This window comes from Topomyia yanbarensis, chromosome 1 (assembly GCF_030247195.1).
Source record: "Topomyia yanbarensis strain Yona2022 chromosome 1, ASM3024719v1, whole genome shotgun sequence".
NCBI classification, from domain to species: Eukaryota; Metazoa; Arthropoda; class Insecta; order Diptera; family Culicidae; genus Topomyia; species Topomyia yanbarensis.
In genome coordinates this window covers 28677068-28702585 of record NC_080670.1, presented here as the reverse complement: position 1 = coordinate 28702585, position 25518 = coordinate 28677068, and the positions used below count along the sequence as shown (strand labels likewise).

Genomic DNA, 25518 nt, shown 5'->3' with positions numbered 1-25518 from the left:
TCAACTATCATTTTTGGTGTACTTTATGAGAAATATGTTCTTCTGTCACAAAAATTAAAGATCATATAAAATAAATTAATCGCTTCTGCCCGGCCATCGCGACCCAGTCTACACGGACGAGCCCCCAGTCGCCCTCTAGTGAAGTCTTTCGTTCTTCAGATAGTGCTCACGTTGCAGGTTACACATATCTTCCGCGCCGGCCTGCTTCAGACAGTCCACGATCGGTCGACCGCTGTCCACGGCCATCGTCAAACCCTTCTTAACGGCTTCCGTTGTCATAGTCTGCAGCTTGGTGGCCATTCCCATGGCTGCACAGACCCTTATGAATGCCGTAGTACAGCCGGAACCTTAAAAAAATATTTGGTTATTAGTGAGTGTCCTTTCCGACAATTGTAGCCTACCTTACCGTAATTCCCGAATTCACCGCTCTGATAGTCAAACGGCAGCAGATAGTGATACTGCGGCCAGTAGCTCTTTGTCACCACGAACACCATATTGGAATCGCTCTGCTTGTGATTTTTGTCCAGCCCCCAGATGAAGTGTGCCGAATTGATCAACCAGGAAACGTTCAGCACCAGCAGATATCGGAGCGAGAAAGCCACAAAGATGGCCGCCTGCACGGTATCACCCCAGTACTCCAGAGGAGCATTGATCGGCAACAGCACAAACATCACCGGGTAGAGCAACCAGTAGAAACGCTTCTGGAACATAACGATCCCGTCCGATTCCAGATCGCTCATGTCGATATTCTGCAGCAGCTTCTCCTGGCGTGCGCTCAGCTTGCGAATGTTGGCGAATACCTGGGCGTGCAGGAAATCCTTATCGCTGTAGTACGGATCGTCCGCGGTGCGGTAGTGTTCGTGGTGCAGCCGGTGCATGCGAACCCAGTCGTAGATGGAGCCCTGGTTTGGGGGAGAAATGAGAGTAGATGTTGATTTTCTTGATAGTAGTTCGATGTGCTCTAGAGGTCTCTAAGATAATCTACATTATAGGTAACAATCTATTTTATTACACGAAATAATTGAAATCGAAACCTACCTGTCCGGCCATAGTTTGGCACAGCATCAGAGCGAACTTCAGGAAGGTCGACGCCTGGTAGGCTTTGTGCGCCCACAGTCTATGGGCGCCAGCAGTAACACCCAAAATTCCACATAAGGTTAAAAATGAGGCTGCAAAACATAAACAATAATTAGATCAAAGCCGCTTCAAACTGAAACTCGATATAACTTACTGAAAACAAACGTTATCGCCGAGGTATGAGAAAAAAGAACAAAAATCCCGTACACTCCTAGAATATTCAAGTGAATATAGAACAACACCGACGGCCAACTGGCCTCCCGTTTGGTATCACGTGACGAACTGACGGGTTGTTGTTCCCCCTCTATGTTTGGTGGTGCCGATTCTGTTCCCGTCGTTCCCGACGGTGCCATCGGTTGGGTACTACTACTAAGGTTCTCATTGTTCGCGGATCCACCGGTTGGGGACGTCTCCGTCGTTGACATTGTCCTGATCCCACAACCCCGACGCTTTCGTGTTGTCAATAACAATCTGTGGGGGGAAAAAGCAAACGAAAAAAAACCCGTCAAATTTTCGAAATATCACAGTCAACAGTCAGAAACTGGTTTCCCGCTTGGAGAGGGACTCGTGATATGCTTATGCGTCTAAAGGTCGACCTTGAAGGGAGCGCAGTTTTGTGCTGTGGTTATTCATTGTCCGAGTGCAATTGCAGCTACAGCGGCTTCTTCGACTTGTCATTACGTAGTGATGAACCGGTTCGACGAAGCGATATACACACACACAATGTGTTTTAGCAGTTGAAGTTTGCGATCACGGGCGGAGCACAGCGATTTCCCTGGGAAAATGTGACGCATCGTTTTTCGCAAAGCGAAAGCGTCGAGAACAATAGACTTGCCGGTATGGGGATGTACCTATAGATTGTAACGTTCTCGAATGACGTTGCAGCATTTAACTCGCACGCGCCCAAGTCTAGTTAGCATTGACAATTGAAATTCACGATCGACGCTAATTAGTGCTTTGACACCATATCCGCTATTCGGCACTCGGGACCGGCAGCACGCTTTCGTTTTCGGGAATTATGCAATTTTATTTATACACACAGTGACTATGGTAAAAGTTTGACACATTCGGTCATTCTAGGGTCCCATCGGATATCGAAAGATTACATCGCAAAATGCTAATCAATTATGACTTGCGGTTAAACGGCTTTTGACACTGTGACTACGGTGACGCCGTTTCCAGGTAGGTACTCACTTCGTTATGAAAGATCAACCCTTTGCAAGTCCGTTCTCGCGCTGCTTAATGAAGCGATCGCTTGACTCGATTAGGTCACGATTGTTGATCCGATATAAGTTGACTGTGATTAAACGGTAGTCAGCTGGCAACTGTTGTTTTGTTCGCTTATTCAGACGGTGAAGCTTAGGTGTTAATTTTAAAATTGACCCGGTTTAAGCTACGCCGTTGGTTATCCGGATGAAATTAAACAAACACGATTCACTAGATTGAAAGTAATGGAATATCCAATGAGCAATGCTTGGTTGTTTTCGAATTATTCGTGTCCAAAGTAAACAATACTTTTTGGTTTATTGTTGGTTTTTCATTACGAATTCTTTCTCGCCTACTTCAAATTCTCAAGACACACTGTCAACAAATTATGCTGATTTCGTTCTTGATCCAAGTCAGCCTAGGTTCGGCCCAATGTTCACAGAATTCATACAAAAATGTTTCGAGCGAACCTACCCTGATCCGGATCCAAAAACGAACTTTTAATTTTATTAAATTGACAGACCAGCTAGAACATCGGATCAAGGTACAGTTTTCATGTCTTCCTTGCATAATAAAAACAGTACAGCTTATCATAGTTTTGTACAGATAGTTTTATCTAGTCTTCTAGTCCATTTACATTTTTATTAAATTGAACGATCAAAAATGATCCCAGCATAACGAAGCCATTTCTACTCTATGCCACCATTAGCTCTTTTTCCAAGGTGGAGCAAAATCATTCAACCTGTTGAAATTAGTAAAAAGAATAGTGTCGGAATAAACATATATGGATAGAAAACACGATTTCAAGCTTCAACCCTCTTGTAATTCCGTATCAACTTTTGAATAGGGCGAATAAGATTTGTAAACAAACTTTTGTTTTGCTGATTTCTTTTAATTTGTTATAATTTCAGCACAGAAAAGATTTGAAATTGATTCTACCATGGGTAAAGATGTTGATTCATGTGTATTTTTCATGAAATTCAACGCGGTAGTGGGATAATGAGCGAAATAAGTTTGTTTACAAAAAATTCATTAGCCCTTTTGAAGAATTAATATTGAATTGTTCTAAACATCCAAGTACCGTCGAAAAAACGTAAATGGTCTGAGTAGATCCTAAAATGACATCAGCATTTCTGACCGTGCCAAAGAGCTTAGCACACTAAATGCGACCAACTGCACTATGCCCTCCCCAGACGGTGTAATTTGAACTTTATAGTTGTACGACGTTGTTTGAGAATGAAGAGTACCTCTGCCAAGAAGGAGGAATAGTGTAGTAGGGCGGGTTTAAACGTCCTTTATTTAAGGCTCAAGTTTCTTTTTTTGAGCATGTGTTAGAATTGAACGCTTGGTAGTATGCGTAGGAAAAATTGTGTACAACTTTGCCGCCGATTGTTCCTTATAAAGCATTAATTAAATTCTAAAAGAAGCAAATCAGTCGATTTATTAGATTATCAGGATTCAAATTATGCAAAATAGTTGGTGGAAAAACAATTGACCGAGCGGGATGGTGCTTTTGGAAAAGTAGCTGTGGTTTTTTCACTACGCAGATGTGTTACGTGCCCCGGGACAGTATGGTAGTGTGACGAAAAATCACCGCCACTTTTTCAAAAGCACCATTTCGCCTGACCAATTGTTTTTCCACCAACTATTTTGCATAATTTGAATCCTGATAATCTAATAAATCGACTGATTTTCTTCTTTTAGAGTTTAATAAATGCTTTATATGGATAAAACGGTGATAAAGTAGAGCGCATTTTTTCCAACGCATACTATCAAGCGTTCAATTCGAGTAGACGCTCACCGAAACTTCTTTAAACCTTAAACGTTGTTTAGACTAGCGAAAATTTCATCATACATGCCTCGAAATGTGTAACCTTAAACGAAGCACATCGCTGTTTGTGGTTCAGTGTATTCTTAAAGATTACTTGTTTACATCAATCGCTCCAGTTATTTGTAATTTTTGACGAGATTTGTAAAGTTTTATCGTGGTTTATTGTATCAAACGACAGGGAATTTTGTTTTTAACGATGTTATTCTGCAGTGTAAAAGTGTCTCCCGTTTGCTTTTGTGTTGCGTAAAAGCCAGCGAAAAACGCAATTGAGTGAACTGCCAACAAGTTTTGAACCGAATGCAGCGCCATCTATATCTCATTGTCTGCATTCTCAGATAGGCACGCATTATGGTAATTGCATGCGATCACTGCGCGAAAGCCGTCAAATCGAACGACGACTTTAGTGAATGCACGGGCATTTGCAAAAATGTGATGCATATGCAATGTGGGAAACAGTTGTTAAGTCCGTTCTTGAAAAACGTATTTTAATCCACCTAGCGGTGCAATTGTGCCCAGTATTTCGTGGTTGGTAATGTTCTTTATGAATTGTCCAATGTATATATTACATATTTATTTATTGAAATGTATATTTGATTTCTAAAATTTTGTAAAAGAAAAAAGACCAAATCAAAAATTTGAACCGTCATAACCAGTAATCGGCGCTTTGAGACATAGTTTTTTTGTCTTGATAATTTGGAGGGAGAAGAAGGGTAATTTTTTTTTAAAGCTTTGTTTAACACGGCTCAATTCGTTAGCACAACTGAGCCGTGTATATTTTGAATTTTTACAATAAGTAAAAATTAAAAAAATACTAAGAATGTCTATCTGCCAGATCTTCACACACAAAAAATAATGAAGTTTAAACGACATGTAAAGCAATACGGATGTAAACATACAAAGATTGAATCAAAACTTTGATTGAAAATTACGTTAAAATCAATGCACTCAATTGGAACATCAACAAGCATACAATTTTACACTTTCATTCGTGTAATATTACATGTCATTCATTTTACAGCAATAAGCGTGTAAAAATACATTGAAGTGCATTGGTTTTCCGTTTGAAGAAACTGTAATTTTCAATCCACGTGAAGAATTATAATAAAATTCGTTGAAGTCGTGTGGATTTTTGTTGGAACTTAATTTTACACTTATGTTCATGCTCCAAATATGTGCATGGAAATAAACTTTTTTTTTTAATAGCCCGCCTCTTACCCCCACACCAAAAAGCTCACAAACGGAGCCCCCTGGTAGTGGACACATCAGTTCTCAACGTACAAAAAAAAGGTCAGCACAACAAAACAAAGTTACGAATCGCGGAAACGCTAAGAACAAAAAAAAAAACAATACGAGACCGACAAAACACGAAATTTGACAAGAAGCTACGGCGAGTACCCAGCGGAAAAGAATCCTTTTAAGGGTCCCATCGTAGCTTTGCAGGAAGCTCTTAATAATTTAAATTTATTTATTACTTATTGCTAGAAAAAATGCATTTATCAACTTAAAATTACAAAATATTTTTTTCTGTGTTGTTGACGCAGTTTGCTGCTGCGTGTTGAGATCCTTTTCCTTGGTGGTGAAGCCGCTTGGGGGTCATTCAGTCTGCCTTCTCCCGCGTGATCGTTCCCGTCCATGTCATCATCGGTACTGCTTTCATGCTGTTCATGATCATTTGTTTCTTGTTCTTGCGGGTCGCTGTTGTAAATCCGTCTTCATCGGAATTTGCTTCTTTGTTGGCGATACTAGTTGTTGGTTTAGGAGCGGTTGTCGTGGTCGTTGTACCTGTATTATTGGTTAATTGGATCGTTGTTTTTGGTTTATCTGTAAGCGTCGGTGGCAGCTTGTTAGAGTTGGCTGTAGTAGAATGTAGTGGAATGTATGGTTACAGAATTGACATGTTGATGTCCGCCCGGAATATGTGATTAGCGTCGTTTGCTTATAGGTCACGCCTTCCTTCGGTGATTTGCATTCGATAGTCATGTAAGAAGGTATTGGTTTAGTCACTCGTATCCTCACAATACGAACGCGGTTGGGAATGCCGGTGAAAAAATTTCTCCAGGTGTCATTCGGAATAGATTCTACTTCTCTATATTGCGACATGATTCGTTCGATGTAGTCATCTCTAGTGCACGGGGCCAAATCATGGATACGCACGTCCACCATGTCGTTTTCCATGTGCACGGGGATCTTGATTCTGGTGTTATTAAATTCGACCTCGTGTTGCATGTTGTTCTTTGCAATGAAGTTTTCGGCTTGTGCTAAGCTTCTAAACGTGACCAAAACACAGTTTTTGACGTGGTGAAGCTGAATGTACGTAACTTCAGCGAGATTAAGCTCTTTTAACTTTAACTAATTGTTCCACTTCCTGAACTGTAGGTCTAACACGAGTTTTATTAAAGTCGATTGAAATCGTGTTATCTCGTAGCACGGACACATTTGTTTCATTTGGCAGGCTTATTTCACTCCGCAGCCGGGGGCAACGATACAATATTGTTTTTGCACTGATATAGAACAAAAAGCTGGCTTGCTTCACTGGTGCCTATAGCCTGCTATAGCGTAGCGATTTTATGCTTATGCTTTGTGCGAGGTCAGAAGATAGACTGTGGGAATAAGGGTAATGTTCGCACTATATGTAGGACGGATATTTTAGGCCCAAAATGTCTAAACACCACAGTGGGTAAAAAATCGATCCTTGCCAAAAAAAATTTATATAACATAGAATCTCGGCGTTTCATGCATTTTAGAGATATTTGGCATCGCAAAAATGCGAATTCGATTTTTGAAATTACATGGGATGATGTCCATTGAAAAAAAATTAGTTCCTGCTTATATGGGATTTTTTATGTGACCGGACGGTTCAGTCCCGGAACCATATAACCGATCCATACGAAATGTTATAGATGTCTGTGAGGATAATATACCTTTCATTTGGGACTAGGTTTGCGAAAATTGGGCCAAACATCCCCGATAAACTGATGTGAGTTTGTTAATTTTGATAGGTGGCTGCTTTGCCGGGGCACTTCCGGAACTGTATATTAGGGCATCGCAAAAAAATTTGTTTTTTGAATTCTCGAAGGCCCCCCCCCCCCCTCTCATATTGTGACAAATGTCAAAGTAAGCTCAGATGCCAAATTTCATATCATTTGGACAATTTTAGACCCCCGCCCACTTCGCTTGAAATTTTTTGAAATTGGTACTATGGGAAAATATGGAGGAAAAATACATTAAATGCTATAACTTTTGAAGTAGCAATCAGAAAATTACAATTTATACCTGTTTTGGAAGGAAATAATCTTAGTATTTGAATGGAGATATTTTTGTTTCTAGGAAAATACGGGAAAGTGGGGTACTGGGTCATTTTGGCCCCAAAATCCCCTATTTTTAATGATTTTTCTGCTCCGTGATGCAAATCATACATATTTTGTAGTTTTTCTAATGTGAAAAAATATCAAACATCGATCGGAGCCTTTTTGACCTTTGTCCGAATACGAGAAGTTGGGGTTATATGGCCTTTTCTCATTCATATTAAACTTCATCATTTTCTCGTGAATATATCTCTATTATTCTTCATTCAATTTTTATAAACTATACCTTGTTGAACGTGGAAAATGCTTAGGATTATAACAAAAATAGATTCGTTACCGGTAAAATTCAGAAACATCAAATTATCTGACATACAGTGTCGATTTCACATTTTTATCATAAAATCGCTCATATTAACTCCATTTAACAACAATATTCTTATTTAATTTACTACTTTTAGTGTAAAATATGCTTGGGGATCACATGAGAAAAGTTTCATTCCTGGAAAAATAGGCGAAGTTGAGGTATCAGGACAAATAATGAAAAATGAGATTTGTAGAGTAAATATCAAAAAGTTTGATGTTTCTGAATTTTACCTTTAACGTTTTTATTTTTGTTTTATTCCTCAGAATTTTACACGTTCAACAAGTTACATTTTTTGAAAATTGATTGAAGAATAATAGAGATATATGCATGAGAAAATGATAAACTTTAATATGAATGACAAAAAGCCAACTTCTCGTTATCGGACTAAGTTCAAAAGGGTTCCGATCGAATTCTGAGATTTTTTCACATTAGAAAAACTACAACATATGTATGATTTGCATCACGAGCTTACTTTGACATTTGTCACAGTATGAGAGGGGGGCCTTTGAGAATTCAAAAAAAATTTTTTTTGCAATGCCCTACTGTATATGATGGTCATCGCATGGAAAAAAAAATCCGGTTATAAATTCATGAACTGAAGGATTTACGAAAACCGTGACCAAGTTCCTGAAATGATGAATAATAATCCTCGTATTTATGAAACCTAGTTCGCCCCGACAGTCAAACGTTGTTCATAATTTCAAGAGCTTATTGGCGATTCTTGTGATTTCTCATCACGTTACCGTGCTATTTTATTCATGAGTTTCCTATTATTCGTTATCGTGATATTTTAGTCATGATTAGAGTGATTCATATTCATGATTTCAGGATCTTAGTCACGATTTTAGATATTTTTATCACTAGTTGTGTGATCTGTGTTAATGATTTCAGGAAATTAGTCACGATTTTCGTAATTTCTGTTCATGTTATCGTGATACTTTCAAAGAGTAATGTAACAAATGTTCATGATATCAGCAATTTTATCATGGTATTCGTGAATTCTCTTCGTCTTATCATGATCTATTATTTTTTGGTTACTATCGGTTTTTTTTACTCGGAATAACGTGACAATATGAACTGGATCATAAAAATGCGACTGATTCGCGATATCTTGTTCTGTGAACTATATCACGCATACTATTTGGGGTTCTCAACACAGTTTTCGTTTTCTGTCCGGACATAACAATGAACGTTATTAAATGAACGTTGTTCGAGGTCCTAATAGTTTTTTATATCTACCACTTGTACCTAGTACTGGTCGCTAGCAACTGGGCATTTCATGAAACAGTGTATGGAACAAAAAGGATTCCACGAATAATACTCCAAATTTTGTGAAATAGTTCACGTAAAAATTTCATAACCATGTTGCATGAAATTGTAAATGATTAGGGATATCTTCCCGCACGCAAAATAGATTGCAAATCATGTACTAGGAATCATGAACCAGTTCACGAATACATGAATAATATTTCATGATTTCGTGAATTATTTCACGAGCATGGATATAGGATCGTAACTAATATATTAGGAAGCATGAATTGAATGTGACGCCGGTTGGCCGCCAGTGATCTACAATTAAAAGTGCAAATCGTATGACACACATTCTAGAGAAATTTACACCTTTGTGCATTCATAGAGGTATCGGTTCGGATCGGAAAGTTCTATGTGATAGCACTCTACAACCCGTAACTCAGAAAACGTTAGTCGAATCGGAATGAAATGTAATAGCAGTTTGCGGGGTTATACAAGCTTTCATTTGAGACTAAATTTTGGTCCAATCGATGGAGCCATTTTGGATACTTCCGCCGGGCTTCCGTAATGGGTGGCTAATGTGGCCAAAGATATGTTGAATGACTTTTAGGGACCTAGAACTACAAATCCCAGCAGTTGCGATTACATTTAAAAAATTCACCTTTATAAATTCATCGCAATATCCGTTGAAATCGGGATTTTCTGCGTGATGACACTCATCACGCTGTAATTCAGGAATTAGAAGTTCGATCCACACAAAAATCACTAGCAGCTGATGGGAACGTTGTACCTTTCATTTAAAATTAAGTTTGTGAAAATTGGTTCAAAAATTCCAAGATTCCAATGTGAACAAATTATAACTAGATTTTCTATGTAACCGTACTCTTCTACTTGTAACTCTCAAACCAGATGTTGGATCAAAGCCTGCCTTGTCTGATGACATTGTTACACTGAGCGACTTCAACTTACCTGGCTTGAAAAATCTGCGCTTATCAACAATACCAGTTGTATTCTGGACAGCTACAGCAGCGCAACTCTTTGCAAAATCAATAATACCCCCACAAAGGTGTGAGCTGAACGATTTATCTAAAAGATAATTAATATTTTGATCCATAACAAAACCAGTTAACAAAAAGAAACGGACTGGTTCAATTGGCAGACATAGCTTTCCTTCAAAAGAACGTAACCAGATACATTTCGAATATTCCGCCAACAACAAGGGTCCATCAAGAAAATTTCCATTCCGGGAAGATACTTGATAGAATCGGGAATTGAACCCAATAGCTTCCATTTCCGATAATTCTCTGTAAGACTCCTCCCGCCTGACCAAGACATCGGTACTACCACCTGCTAAGGTGAGCAGTGACGAGCCTAGTGGCAGTGCAGAGTCCGGTCGAGTTATATCATCCACATCAGACCCCTTTATTGAAAGTTTCCTACCATTAACCCAAGGCAATCAAGGGATACTCCTATCCGAGAACATCCTTGATTGATCAGGAATTGAACCCGATATCTAGTAGTTATCAGAAAGAGTCATCAAGCCCCATACTCAACGAGCTAACTCCGTTATTACCACTATCGCAGCAATAACCGAACTTAACTGTATTGTCGAGCAAAGTCAACACAACTCCATCATCAAATCAGACCCTGATCACAACAAAAGTCTAAAAGCTTCGATTCAACCCGATGAGCTTTTAGTGCTGGTCACCATGTTCGATTTCAAGTTAGTCTCTATCTGCTTAGCGCGCGCGTGGCTCAGACTTTTGTAGACATCTCATTATTTTTTAATAGCTTTAATAAACAAGTAACAAAAATCCATCATCATCATAGCGAATATAATAACTTAGTGTGACTAAATGCAAATAATAGAAGAGAAAAAAAATACAATCTTCGTGGTATTACATAGTTATTCAAATAACTCCAAAATATAAAAATTCAAAAAATCTGTCTACAAAGCAGATTTTACGTGTGAAATACATAGTGTTTTGAACTCCGCTAATGTTGCTGCACGTTTAATATGCCTAGGCATCGAATTGAAAAAACTTATTCCTTTGTACAACAAGGAGTTCTGTGATCTACTAAATAAAAAGTTTGGTGTTCTTGGATCCGACGCGTTTCTAGTGTTGTAACTATGCACATCACTTCCTCTTTCAATTCGATCACACAAATATCGAGGCAGCATTCCATTAATAATTTTAAAAATGAACACCATTGTTAAGTAATAAATTCTTTGCTTCACAGAGAGCCATTGTAATGCGCTTAGCATGAAACTAGAGGAAGTGTATCTGTTACATTTTAAAATTAATCGCATGATTCTATTTTGCAACCGCTGTAACCTCAATATTTGAGTTTGATTGGCAAGAAACAAAATGGATGGGCAGAAGTCAATATGTGGTGAAACAATAGATTTATATAATAAAATTTTACTACTAGTTGGTAAATCATTTTTCAGACGACACAATATACCATACTTTTTAGCAATCTTTTTGATGACATTGTCGATGTGAGACTTAAAGGCTAACTTGTCATCAATGATTATTCCAAGATATTTTAATTCACTAACGCGATCAATAGTCTGACCATTTATTTCAACGTTAACGTCAGGCCTAGTATTAGCCGAAGAGATGATCATATATTTAGTTTTAGCAACATTTAACTTTAATTGTTTAAATTTTAACCAACGAGCAAGGGAATGCAAATCTTCGTTCAAATGCGCCACGGCTTCATCTATATCCTTAGCTGCAATGAACAGAACAGTGTCGTCAGCAAACAAATTTAAGTCACAAAATCGTAAAACTCGCCTCATGTCATTTATATACATAATAAATAAAATAGGACCTAAGACACTACCTTGCGGCACTCCAAGAGGATTGCCGAGAGGACTAGATACAAAATCGTTGAAACTAGTTTTCTGAGTTCTATCACATAAATAGTTTTCAAACCACTTATGCGCTATCCCTCCGATACCAAATCGCTCTAAAGTTTTCAAAAGTAATGGTCTCGAAATTGTCTCAAAAGCGCGTTTCAGATCCAAAAATACAGCAAAAATAGTCTCTTTAACCTCGATTTTCTCTTTCCATTTTGCTAACACTAGATTCAAAGCGGTTTCGCAAGAGTGTCCCTCTCGGTATCCCGATTGCTCCGGACTGTTAACGAAATAACTGTTCAATTTTTCAGCTATTATTTGCTCAGATTGTTCTTCTACCCCGTTAAAAGTTATTGACTGCGAGGAACTAGGTTTAGGTTTAATTAAATTCTTTAGGATTTTCCATAACTCTTTGCTGTTGTTTTGATGTTGATCGATCTTCCTTTGAATGTACTCACATTTGGTCTTTTTCAAAGCTCGTGAATAAATATTTCGCGCGTGTGTGTACCCATTCCAAAGACGTTCACTATTAGTTCTGCAAAATTTCTTGTACTTTTTATCCCTTTTACGTTTCAGGCGCAAAAGATCTAAAGAGTACCAGCTGTTCGAGTTATTTAAATTAATATACTTTTGAGAAACTAAACTATTTGTACACTCTTTTAACACATTAGTTAGAACAGCTGCCTTGTTATCCAAATTTCCATTCAATTCCGTAAAATCCAGGCTTCTCGAAACCAGTTGAGACATGGCTTGTTTCGAATATCTTTTCCAGCACTTAATTTTAACTTTATCCTCCTCACGGTTTGGTTCACTCTCCAGCAAAATTGAAATTGTCTCATGATCTGAAATTTTACAATCGGCCTCTACATACGAATGAACCCCATCAAAATTGGAATACACGTGATCTATCAATGTTCTACTGTGTCTGGAAATTCTTGTAAACTCACTAACCGTTTACTTGAAATTGAAAAACTCAGCCAACTGCTTCAACTGATTCGAATTTTGATCGTTGAGCCAATCAATATTGAAATCACCCGAAATTACATTAAGTTTGCTTAAATCAACGAAATTCTCCCACCAGTTTTCTAAAATTTCTAAAAATCGTCGATCGCTAGAACTAGGAGAATGGTATACTACTGCAAAGTTTCCCATCTGCATGCCTCTCTCAACTGATATACCCAAGAACCAATTATTATCAACTGCTTCGTTTAACCGAACGTTGAATTTAATCGATTCTTTGGCGTAAATAGCAACTCCACCGGTATGTCTGGAATGAGATAGGCAAAAAGCAACTTTATAACCCGGAATGCTATACTGATCTGATCCGGCAAGGGATTTTCAGCTGTGGAGAAAAATCTCGGGTTTTCGCTAGAAACTTAAGTATTTACAATCAATGGAGCCTAACAAATCATCCATCTTCTTTCATTTATGAAAACACACCTCTTGTAGAATTTTTGTCAAATTTGTTGTTACTATACTTGGTAGATACTTCGAGACAACGGAGTGAATTTCAATGATCTTACGACTACCAATACATAAGCGAGGTTTGAGTGTACTCCTGGTTATACTGTACAAAAGATTATTCAGAATACTGTGTAGAAAATGAATCGGTATTCATTTTTCGTTTCCGGTGAACTTCGTTTCATTACAACTGAAGAAACAATGCAATGTCTGAAAGTTGAAACTGTGTAGTCGAGGATGCGTTTCCTGTTATTTTACCATATAATTGTGAAATCGTGCGTGGTACACCTATATAAACATGCGGTCGGTCGAATCCATGCCACCAACTGGTTTAAACTATCCAAATACGATCAAGTCCAAGTTCACATAATCCTACAAAGTCAATATTTGAACAACTACTATAACACTCTCACCGAACACCAATCAATGTTCGTAATGTTTTCTCCGAAGAGGGAAATAAATCTCCGTCGATGTGATTTTTTTTTTAGATTTTGGTCTTAAACGAAACCCATGTAAACTTTTCTCTATCCGCGCCGTTTAACATTAGCACCTGTTTCCAAATTAATTCCAATGCTGCTCGGGCGGTTCGGCGACGGAATCTTTGAGGTAAAGTGACACATCTTCGCCGCTGAAGTTTAGGGTTTTTTTTTCAAGGCCCGCACCACCGAAATGACCAACCCACTGATGATGGCATAGGATTTTATCACAATTGACGATTAGATCGATTGCCTGCAGTAATTGAGTTGAAATTTATTACCCACTTTTGTTGGACCTTGCTGGAAACTCCGTTTCCGATCTGAAGCGGGATGGTGAAAATCACTCGATCAAGGAGGCACAGACGAATTGCGGTAACCAGCTAGCCATACATGCTCTAGTAAACAAAACTTTGCATAAACTTGGGTGTGTTACAAAATCATTCATACAAACAGCACCTGCTACAAAGTAATCGACCAAAGCAATTTTCAAAAGGACTATAAAATTTAACAATTTGCAGTAATTGATAGATCAAACCAGTGGCCAGCAGGCGAAGTTCAATTTCAGTTCAGTTAGCAGCACAACTTTATTTAATGGCACCTTCCGAACAATTGATCAAAGCAACCATCGGTGAATGATGAGGAAACCGCCCCCTACATGCTGGTTTCAAGTACAGAAACTTTACTACACAAACTTGCGAAGATTTGTTTCAGACCGCCAAACGAACTGTCAGAAAATTGCAGCCGAAAAGAACATGACGTTCGATGAGGGGAGATATGGGAGGGGAAGCAATCTCAATTCGCTTGATTGTTAGTTTTAGTTTTTATCCCCGCATAAAATGTCTATAGTTTCAAGCAACTCGTCTCTCTGCCACACCTCAGTGGAAGGGTACTATTTACTCCAGCTAAGATAAGAACTCACGAAACATAGCTAAAAGCCAACGAGCTGTTTTAATTACTTGTAAATTTGATGCAAGATCGATTGAATCGCGACTGGTAGACTGGCGATCAGCACCGACCGACCGACAGCAGTTCGCCACTTCCGGAAACAATTGCAATTGCATTTTTCTTGGAATAACTGCCAGTCCCGCCTCATCTCGATCGCGGGCGAAAGGAGGGTCGGGGAAAAACGGGGAAGAGCCGATCCGACAAACCAACCGTTCTTCTGTTCTTCAAGGTTAAAGTTGACTGCGAACGCCGATATTGATGCAGGTCCGGCTGTCGCTACGTCGTTGCCGAAGATTGGTCGATGCACTTTGGTGTAATGCAACAAATCCTTTCACTTTTGCCAACTGCAGCAGCTATTCTTATGGGGTTCTTCCTTGTGTTGTGTTTATGTTTTGTTGTATTTTTTTCCGGAAAAAACAACGGTGGGCTTGACCGGACTCTTTGTCTTGCGTGCGGTTGCGGTTGTCAGTATAACTGTAACGGGAACAGTAAGGTGGAATAATGTTGCAGAATGGGATGTCGAATTTCGAGTCGTCTTGAAGAGAGTATAAAATTAATACAATAAGTGCAGTGAGTTTTTTTTCCTGTTTCGATTATTTTACACGGCTCGAACCGGTTGGTCATTCTGAACCAGCCAAGTTTGCGGAAATAGTACCGTGGACATATACTATTCTTATTTCTTGTAGTTTTGTGTGTGAAATCGTTTATAGCCTAAGTAAGGACTGTATCGGAAATAAGCTATCCACATATATTTACGTTGCACGCACGTATTTCGTAACGGTTTTAATGCACTAATCACAGCATGCTGTACGTTTCACTGTCATTTTTCGTTTGTTTACTTTTTACGAAGTTTAAATTCTCAAAGTGTCACACATTGATAAAAAGTAAAAGTTAAGGTTCTGGAAACATAACTAAGTGAAAAGGTCTGCGAACTTTGCCGAGGTGGTTTGGAATTCAAATACTATTCTTTGGATGAACTGCCAGGAATCCCGAAATTGGACCGGAAAATGATATCTCTAATAAGGATGAATGAACCAGTGTCGATACGTGATGTGGGTTAAAAAACGAGAACAAGCGTCGAAAGGATCCAACGTATCAAGAAAACGGAACAACCTGAAGACCTATCAAAAAACAAAGGCAATGCAGAACAAAGGCAATGTGCTGCAGCGAGGGCCCGGAAATTCCAATCACGAGTTTTGTAACTACCGGATGCATGTATTTTAATGGAATGTAAACGACAGATAGGGACAGGAAGGTTCAAGGGAAAATATTTGCTCGAAAAGTGCTGGTATGGCAAGCAATATGTTCCTGTGGTTTGAAGTGTTCCATTTTTTACACTACTGAAACTATAAATGCGTAAATCCATCGATCTGAGTGTCTGCAGAAGATTTTGTCCCGTTTATATGAGAAACATAGTATGATTCCACTGTTTTGTTCAGATTTAGTGTTGGTACACTACACGAAAACAACTATCAATTGGCTCATGGAAAAGGGTGTTGACTTGATTAAGAAATCCACCGTTCCACCAAATTACCCTCGGTTTCGGCCCTTCGAAGTCTTTAAACATATTGGTAAATCAGACCTGGAAATAGGCAGGAGGTAAAAAAATGGTCGTTCAAAAGTGGTCAACTTCTTCTACGAAAGTTGATGAATAGTTTTAGGTAAAAAATTCGAATATTCGTGAAGGAATAATATTACTTTCATGGGGTTTTCACAATGATGAAGTTCAATGTCGTACCAAACCAGAATCAAACCTGAGAATTTCTATGATTTGTAGGGAAAATATACCTATAGATAACTCATTTTTCCATTTTCGTGACGTGAACTAGCGGTTCGATCATTGTACATATTTGGAACTGGTTCATAATGCATTACATTCTTCACGATCAATTTCATGTCCTCGTGAACTGAATCATTATTCTATCTTCCTAAAACTAGTCACTAGATCAATTTCCTCTAATTATCTCTTATTCTTGTTTTGAAGCAGATTCTGCTCAGGTATCATGAACAAACGGAGCAAGTTTTACGTACTACCAGTGGCGTAGTAAGAAAATTTTTCGGGGGAAGGAATTTTTTTTTGCATATATATGAAAAAATGTTCAAAAACATTCTGAGCAGGAAAAAAATGTTCAAAACCAACAACTCAGGGAACGGGTTTGGGTAGTCAAGGTTGGAAAGCTAGCTGTTGGTATAGAATTGATGCTCTTCCCCTACGAGGACAATCTGGGCGGCAAACTTCAGACTGTCTAATTTACTGAGCCCTTCAGTTCCCCTGTGCAATTCAGTACCACTTCCTCGTTGAGCTTCCGACTGGTTCGCGAACTACTCGGTCTAGTCCCCGACGATAGATCTAGCCTACTCCGACGAAAAGTTCCCCCTCGGAGAGAAGTTCGAAAGCTAGCCAACCAGCCAGGTGCTGCGGTCAGTTCGGCGATTCCGGTAGAGTAGGGCATCCGGTTTGCTGGAGTCCCGGCGCGGCTGGTGGTGTATCGTCGCGATCTACGCGGTCTCGTTCCCGGCGGTGAATCTGACTGTCGCTGACGGAGAGGTCTCAGACGAAAGAAGTTCTCCCGATACCGATTCTTATTTGGTTTCAGTACTACAACTTCTTGAGCCCTTTGGCTCCGTGACCGGTGCCATTTAGCACCGCAACTACTTTAAGCGCTTTAGTTCTCTTCTTGGGCCATTTAGCACTACTTCCTTGATGATCCATTCAGCTCCTCGACTTGTTCGCGAACAACTCGGTCTATTTCCCGACGATGGACCTGACCTACTCCGACAGAGAATTCCCCGGCGAGGGAAGTTCTTTCGAGATCGAGCTAATCAGCTAGGTGCCGTGGTCAGTTCGGCGATTCTGGTGAAGCAGGGTGTCCGGTGCACTGGTGCGCCTATGACCCGCGACTAGTGGTGTCTCGTCGCTGTCTACTCAGTCTAGTCCCCAGCGGTGAATCTAGCTTACGCTAACGGAAATTTCCCTGGCGAAAAAAGTTCTCCCAATATCGATTCTTCTTTGGTTTTCGCTATTTTTCTATCGGAACAACCGGTGGGGTGCCGTGGTCGGTCTGACGAATCCGCATGGAGCGTGACGTCCGGTTCGCTGGCGTTTCGACGACTCATACTCGCTGCTCTGTTGCAGTCTACTCGACTAGTCTTCGGCGGTGAATCTAGCTTATTCCTGCGGAGAGCTCCCTGGCGGCGATTGCTCTCCCGAATCCGTTGTTCGATGTCCATTCCGTTGTAAGACGGTCATGATCTACATCAGCGGTTCTCGACCTTTTTCGTACCACGGACTCCTTAGATAGGACACTGGGTCGCGCGGTCCCATAGATAAACATCAGTTTTGTATGCTATCAATATGTTATTTTCATTTTGTTAGGAAACATGACTTGAAATTTCAATATGCACTCGGAAAATATATTTTTCTTCGCGGACTCCCAGCAATGACTTCGCGGCCCCCTAGGGGTCCGCGGACCACAGGTTGAAAATCACTGATCTACATATCTCTGTTTACTGCGTTCCACGTCTTTACGTCGCTTGTCATTCTGTAGGCTACATTATCCGGGTTGATGTCCGGTCCTCCCGTTTTAAGTAGCTCCCTGCACGTCACTTCCAACCTCGGACATTCAAAGACTCTCCTCGGACATTCAAAGACTTCAAACCTCGGACATTCAAAGACGCTCCGGTGTCTCCTCGACGATCTCACACTCCAAGCAGCGATGACGTTGCGTACCCACACCGATGAAGATACTCCTTAAGCAGCCGTGGCTCGGTAGGAGCTGTTTTAGGTGGAAGGTCATCTCTCCATGCTTTCTATTGACCCACGCCGACAGGTTTGGATGAGCCGGTAGGTCCACTTTCCTTTCTCCGTATTGTCCCATTCCTGCTGCCACGTCACCATCGAATCGATTCTCATCATCTTCCTCACGTTTCTGGCGTTTCATTGTTTGTAGCACTTGATATCCTCCGTCAGGGTAACGCAGATGGGGATCATCTCGGCGACAAGGCATACTGCCTCCGGTACGCAATCGCAACTCGTACGACCAGCAGTCGAAGCGTCTTGTTCAGCTTTTCGCGGTTTCATAGTCTCCGTCATCGACATCTCCATTTCTTCGAGTTTCTCACCGTTAGTGACACATCGTCCACGAAACCAACGATTTTCATTTTCCTGGGAAGTCGCAGTGTTAAGACCCCATCGTACATCCCATTCCAAAGTGTTGGACAGAGAATGGAGCCCTGAGCGTTTGTTCGTCTGGTACAGCAGTGCTCTACTCTGGAAGTATCTCTTCAGGATCTGGCTCATTCTTTTATGTCACGCTGCGGCATTGGTCTATTCGAGGCTGGATGGCTCGGTGGCTTCCCACACTTTGGCAGCAGCATCAGTTTCTGCACCTTCCTCGTTTCGGGGATTACCATCATCTAAAGACTTCAGCAGTAGCATCCTGAACATGTCCGGATATGCCAGGATCGCAGCTTTCAGCGCCACGATTGGTATTCCATCCGGACCGGGGCTTGCGGTCCGTCCTTCTTCGTACTGCAGCAGGGTTCCATTGGCCGATGCGGTAGCGAATCGCCTGGTGGTCTCTATGGGGATACTTCTCTCACATGTTCGCCGTCAGTCAAGGACTACAGAATGTGGCGAAATTTCTCTCGGTACCGATATCCGTTTCGTGAACCAATAAGCTCCTCGCTTCGCCGCGATCTACTTGTTATAGTCCTCGGCGGTTGAGCTAGCCTCCACAACGTGCCGTCAGGTAGGTGTCGAGTCTGCAGCCAATTTTCACTACAAGGAAATATGTTCACAAGATAACTTTTGCAAATGAAACTTTGAGAATTTTATTTAAAATTTTAGGCATATTTTTGTTTAACATATTGAATTTTTTCAAAATTCTCATCCCCAACCCCCCCCCCCCCCCCGCTACTACGTCACTGCGTACTACTAAGTTTTTAAACAAGTTCACGTAATACAAAATCAAAGAAGACCATTTTGTGCAGACTAAATTTAATTAGAATATATTTTGCGCGAACTTCACTACAAATCTCTAGTGTGCAGAACAATGACGAGGCCAGAGCAACGAACCCACAGACCCCAATAATCCATACTGGTTAGGACTTGCACGAATGGCGCCTGCCTGTATGATCCTAGTATTTTATCTCTGTGCCTTAAGGCCAGAGCAGTCATGTAATCATATCAGCTTCAACCACTTCTACAATTCACACTTCCTTGTCTCGTGTAATTCATGGCATATTGTTTCAATCCTAGTAGGCATGGGTAACATCTTAGAACACTCTGCATAGGTGATGGATCAGTTAAATGATTTATTGTCTCCAACTCATCTCATTCCAACATTGTATTATTTCGAGAACGTTAGAAAAAATCTATTTGCAATCCTTGAAATTATCGTCTTTAAATTTCTAGGTTACTTGATCTTGTCCCGCAATTGTCGAAGCTCTTAGAACGCCCACTCTCTCTCGACTGCACATAGCAATCACGAATGCGTCTCTAATCTCTCTTCCAACATTCGCGCTACAGGTCTAGCCCACTGTAGTCGGTCGTGTTCTATTTGCCCACCGACGTCAGCATGTTTGAATATTAGGCACAGTTCGGGGTTCATGCGTCTGCGGCATTCTTCATTTTCTACTGATAATCTGCTCTCTCAAAGCCCATGCCTCATAGCCGTACGGAGCAACAGGGAGTATCAGCATTTGCATAGGACAAGTTTTGGGGTCGCTTGTAGACTACGAGACTTTCGCTGATTACGTGAACCGTGAAATGTCCTACTGCCACAGTAGCAACACCCCTTTTTACCACATTTCACTAGTGTTTTAAGATACAGCGTTTCGTTAGACCCTTAGTGTACCTTTGGCTGACAATGAGGATATTGACAAGACATATTTTTCTCTTTCTATTTAATAAACTACAATATTCCTCTCTTGTCCCGAGACAACTCTTTCTGATTGTTTAGCAAAAGCTTTGCTTAAAGCGGTTTTCCAATGCAAAATTTAAAAAATAGCTTTCTTAAGAGTTGCATATTTTGCGTCTATAAAATAAGAAAAATATTTACTAGAAAAGTAAGATTTACTCCAATTTGACTTCCCTAGTAACAATTGAGGTTTTATGGCGCTCTTGAAGTTTCTCTTAAAACTTATGCCGAGAAACACGGGGGCTGATAGAATCGGGTCTTCGCTGCATATTAATTCATCGACAACACCGTACCGTACCCAATCGATTTCCACTTGGGAACCAACATCGTTCGAACTGCTTTGCTCTCTACCTTCTACTTTATCTTGTCTTGTCTTGTTAGAGTCTATAGCCTGTCCGATTCTCGTAGCCTCTCTTTTAAAAGGTATCAATGCCTCTTCCACTACTCTGCGATCAACGACAATGAAGTCGATCTCATCTGTTTCGCTGTTGCAACCAATCAAACGGCACAAATGGTTGTTTTGATGCTTGAAGTTGATCCATTCAGCGCCATCTGCCTGAGTTCGTTTCATTGAATCGTACGCCGTCTTGAAATCCACAAACAAATGAATTTGTGTTCCCGGAATTTATCCAAAAAAAATTTTTTATTGCGAATAGCTGGTCTATCATTGATTGTCCTTCTCGAAACCCACTTTGAATGTCAATGCATTCAGCGCTTTCAATACAACAGATTCAAGCAACCGACCCACTCAGCCTTAATGCCTCGATAATCGTTGCACTCGAGTTTCTGGCACCTTGCGTCGGTAGGGCACTCCAGCCATTTAGACGGTCGGCCGAGATTCCGGCCTTCCCAATGGTTTTACCGTTCTTAAGCCCTCGAATAGCCTTTCGCGCTGCGTCTATAGCGTGGGTTGATCCACAATTTGGCCATCATTATCAATCCTTATTCTATTAGTGCTTTCTCAACCCGTTTGTCTGACTATTCAATATCAACTCTTAGAGCCCACGCCTACGTTTAGATTGTCTCTCGTTGGCCGATCTTCGATGCGTTGGTCGAGCTTTCGGGCAAATTCCTAGACAGATTCGGTCTAAGTCGTCAGTCTGGAAACGGTTTTGTCGAACAGTCCGGTGAATCGTGCCCCCCTACAGATAATCGTAGTCGTTCGACGTTCACTTCTCGGAAAAATTCCGGCATCAATGATTCGGGTTTGTCCAGGCATGCTTCTGAATATTCTTTCGTACAATATAAGTGCTACAGAAAGCCACGTCTCTGGTTGCGGCGAGATTACCTTAGGCTGTTGTTGTTATTGGACGAAACGATTTCTCCGTTCCAACCTGTGCGGATGTGTCCCCGATGATGAGTTTTACATCACGTTTTGGGCACTCTTCGTTGTTCTTGACTAGACGTTCGTAGAATTCATTGTTTACATCATCGGGTTTATCGTTTGTCGGTGCGTAGACATTGATGATGCTATAGTTGAAGAAATGGCCTTTTATCCTTAATACGCAGATACGACCACCATTTAATGATCCGCCACTGTTACTTTCCAAGAATTGCAAAGTTCACTCCATATTCTTCCCTCTCGCCGCCACTGCGGTAGATGTGATTACTTAGAATAAGATAATCGCGATCAGGTGTACTGCGTAGAATTATCGTTCTCCTGTGCCATGCCATCGAACTTTCTGGCGAGCTGAAACCGCCACGTGTAGTTATTGAAAGTTCCTAGCGGGACATTACGCTGGACGAGGGGTTTGCTCCGAAACACAAATTGTTTTCGGAGATAGCGTCAATCCGGCGCCAGTTATCCCTAAGTTAGTGTCGGATTCTGATGAAAAGAACTCGAAACGCCTATCTAACAACTAATTTAGTTATAGGTTTTGTGCCGCTTACGCACAAAATTACTTTTCAACTATTTTCTCCTAGGTAGAGAAAAAATAGTTTTTACCCCAAATTTTTCTCCACCAAGGAGAAATGTAGCATAGTATTAATTTTTCATTTTTCATGTTAATTGTGAATGTTATGAATGTAATGTTTACTATCGGCTGATTTTTAACTACTTCACAAATAATTTTTGTTAAAACGTATATATTTCGTTCTGCTCAATTTTTGATTGAAAATTTACTCGCGTTTTTCTTGATCGGCACATGTGCACCCAAATCATGCAAATGATTCCAACTATAGTCCACTAGATTTTCAAACGATTCTAAAACTCGAGATCTGATTCATTTAATTCTCGAAAGATTCCTTTCAAATATAAATTGACGGCTAGAGTTGTGAATCAGTTCATAATCCGCAGGACCTGGGACGTCTGAACAACTTCACTGAAGACGCGAGCTTTCTATATGATGAAGACGAACAAAAAAAAACAAGTTCTCTAAAACAAATTCTAAAGTTCATTACATTAAATATACACTAACGCCACACATTAGAACTGTTCCGGATTGAAATGACTGCCATTTACACCGGTCTTTAAATTTTAAACAACTTTGCCGAAGACACAAACTTTGTAAGACGATAGGAAAATAAATTGTAAATGCTAAATTCCACATACACACTAGGGTCACAAAATGACGGAATTCTGATTCAAATTGTTCACCTGCTGGACTCTAATATGATTGGTGTACAGAATAGCTTTGACGAAGAGAGTAGTCTTGCTGATCGCCCGGATTAACCGTTCTAAGTCTATACTTTTCGAGGTGTTACAAAATTTAGCATGGCTGTTGTAATACTTATGGAATGCTTTTGGTGGGTAGTGTAGAACTGAAAACGCCTCCTTTTTTTTTGATATCGTTGAATACTGGATGGAATTTCGAGCCAATTGCAAACGAACCGCACTCCACCTCTTCGTACATCAATACGAAGCTTGCATAGAACTTATCGGAAGTAGGCATTGACAGAACGTGTACTCCTGTGATGTATTACAGGTTATTAAGCAAAATAACGATTCCTTCCACGGCCAAATTATTGAATTTTATCAGGACAGAATTTTGTATATGATGGATTTGTACGAGTATTTTCGTAAGCTTAAGCTCTATTTTCACTTCCAATTTACGTTCCACATCGTCGTCATAATATTTAAAATCAACAGCAAGTGTATCAGACAACACGATTCACGTTGCTACCAAGTCTCATTCATTCCGACCAACTAACAACGAATAGAAAGAGCACAATAGTAACAAGAAAACCTATTGTTTTCAACTCAGGAAATTCCGCACTTTGTATTCGAAAATAGATCGTCCGAATTTTTTCACGGTCGCCATGTAATATTTTTATTTTTCTAATATATTTTAAAAGACTCAAATTAGTATATTTTATAATCAAATGCTGAGTATGACGATAAAACCAAAATACTAAAGACAGATTTACCGACGCTACAATCACTAACAGAACAAGAAATATCATTCTGAAAAATTACTGAAATCATAAGGACAAAATAATCATGGAAACTTTCAAGAGGTTGAACAAAAATCGCATGCCATGAGTTGAAGATGACATAATCTTTTAGTTTCTACCAGTAGGCACCGAGGAAAATGGGCCTTCGTTCATCGCAAAAATACTGCGAAATCGGAATCCAATAATTGTTAATATTTAAAAAGGCTGAGTATATTCTAAATATACAAACTACTGCTGAGCTCCCGCAATTAGAAATTATTAGATTATTCAAGTAATTACTAAATCCTAAGTCGGAAGTATTTCTAAAATGTCTTCACGGACTCTTTTGCATATAGCTCCATTGTATTCAAATTTCACTTAATTATTTTTCAGATCATCTACTCTTAGCTCTCAAAACTGCTTAAAAATTAGAACTGTTTAGAAAATTCTTCCCAAGCTCCATGGAAGATACTTACGGGAAAAATCCCTTTCATCTTTCCTTAAGAAATGTAAACATCTAACTGCGTAACCTCACCCTAAGGTAATTCCTTCACAACGCACGTGCCTCACCAATCCTTCAACAACACCTCCCACACAACTTTACAGAAAGGTCCTTGTAAAGTCTCAATAGTATCGAAAAAAAAATACTTATCGTAATTTATGAGCCTTTTTGCATAATCCACGAAACGCCAACGACCGCTTCGAAGGGCTCCCCCGAATAATCTGTTTTGAACCAATTGACTCTGACTTACACACACACTTGCTGCCACCTCCGAAGCACGAGGCAAGATTCCGGTTTTTCGAAATTTATTCATGCTGGTTGACAGTCACTCCTACAAAATTGGCATAATTTTCTACGTCCAGAATTAAGAATAGCTTACCGTTTGTGTTTCTTCTGATATTCTCGATGTATCCCTTTCGCCCGATTCGTCTATCACTGCTAGCAGAGCTGACGGGGGCAAGCTCTAATCGCAGCTAATTGATGATCCAAACTCGAAAGTTGTCGGTCGAATTTCTGAGAAACCGATTTTCAATCACTGCTGAAACAATTCTAGAAAAATTTCCACACGTTCGTCCGCTTCGCAACACCTACACACACGTTTTCCACTTCGCAGAAAAAAAGCAACTTCCAACCGGACTCCGATTTATTATCAGAGACAAATAACAATCACAAAGTGGTACTCCACGATGTCCATCCGGTGTCGGCGCGGGCTCTGTTTTTCGCGGAGCTGCGATTCCTCGGTAATCCTCCAGAACAAGCGGCGGCAGCAGTGTCCGATGGTGGGACCGATGATGACCGTTCGGCGCGAGTGTTCAAGTGCGAATAATCGACCGATAAGACGTCCCGAGCGTCGTATGCGGCGGCCTGTCCACCTCGCCTGCTCTGTTTGCTACCATCACTGCGCTGCGCATCGGACAGCGATGCGATGTCGCGTCGATGTA

At 40.3% G+C, this 25518-nt stretch overlaps 1 protein-coding gene across 1 annotated transcript; it reads right to left on the bottom strand.

Annotated features, from left to right (window-relative positions):
- LOC131677200 (acyl-CoA Delta-9 desaturase) lies at window positions 1-25428 on the bottom strand. Its single transcript, XM_058956906.1, has 5 exons — window positions 24957-25428; window positions 1232-1548; window positions 1039-1169; window positions 407-902; window positions 1-347 (listed from the first exon to the last, which is right to left on the bottom strand). The coding sequence occupies exons 2-5, from the start codon at window positions 1500-1502 to the stop codon at window positions 136-138; spliced, it is 1110 nt and encodes a 369-aa protein (XP_058812889.1). The 5' UTR covers window positions 1503-1548; window positions 24957-25428; the 3' UTR covers window positions 1-135.
- Between the last annotated feature and the right edge of the window lie 90 nt (window positions 25429-25518).

Bases quoted from the DNA above. Each gene is read 5' to 3' on its own strand.
- LOC131677200 (XM_058956906.1), bottom strand. From the start codon at position 1,502: ATGTCAACGACGGAGACGTCCCCAACCGGTGGATCCGCGAACAATGAG. The intron at 1,170-1,231 runs GTAAGTTATATC...TATGTTTTGCAG, and splicing joins GGCGATAACGTTTGTTTTCA to CCTCATTTTTAACCTTATGT. The intron at 903-1,038 runs GTAGGTTTCGAT...CCCCCAAACCAG, and splicing joins GCCAAACTATGGCCGGACAG to GGCTCCATCTACGACTGGGT.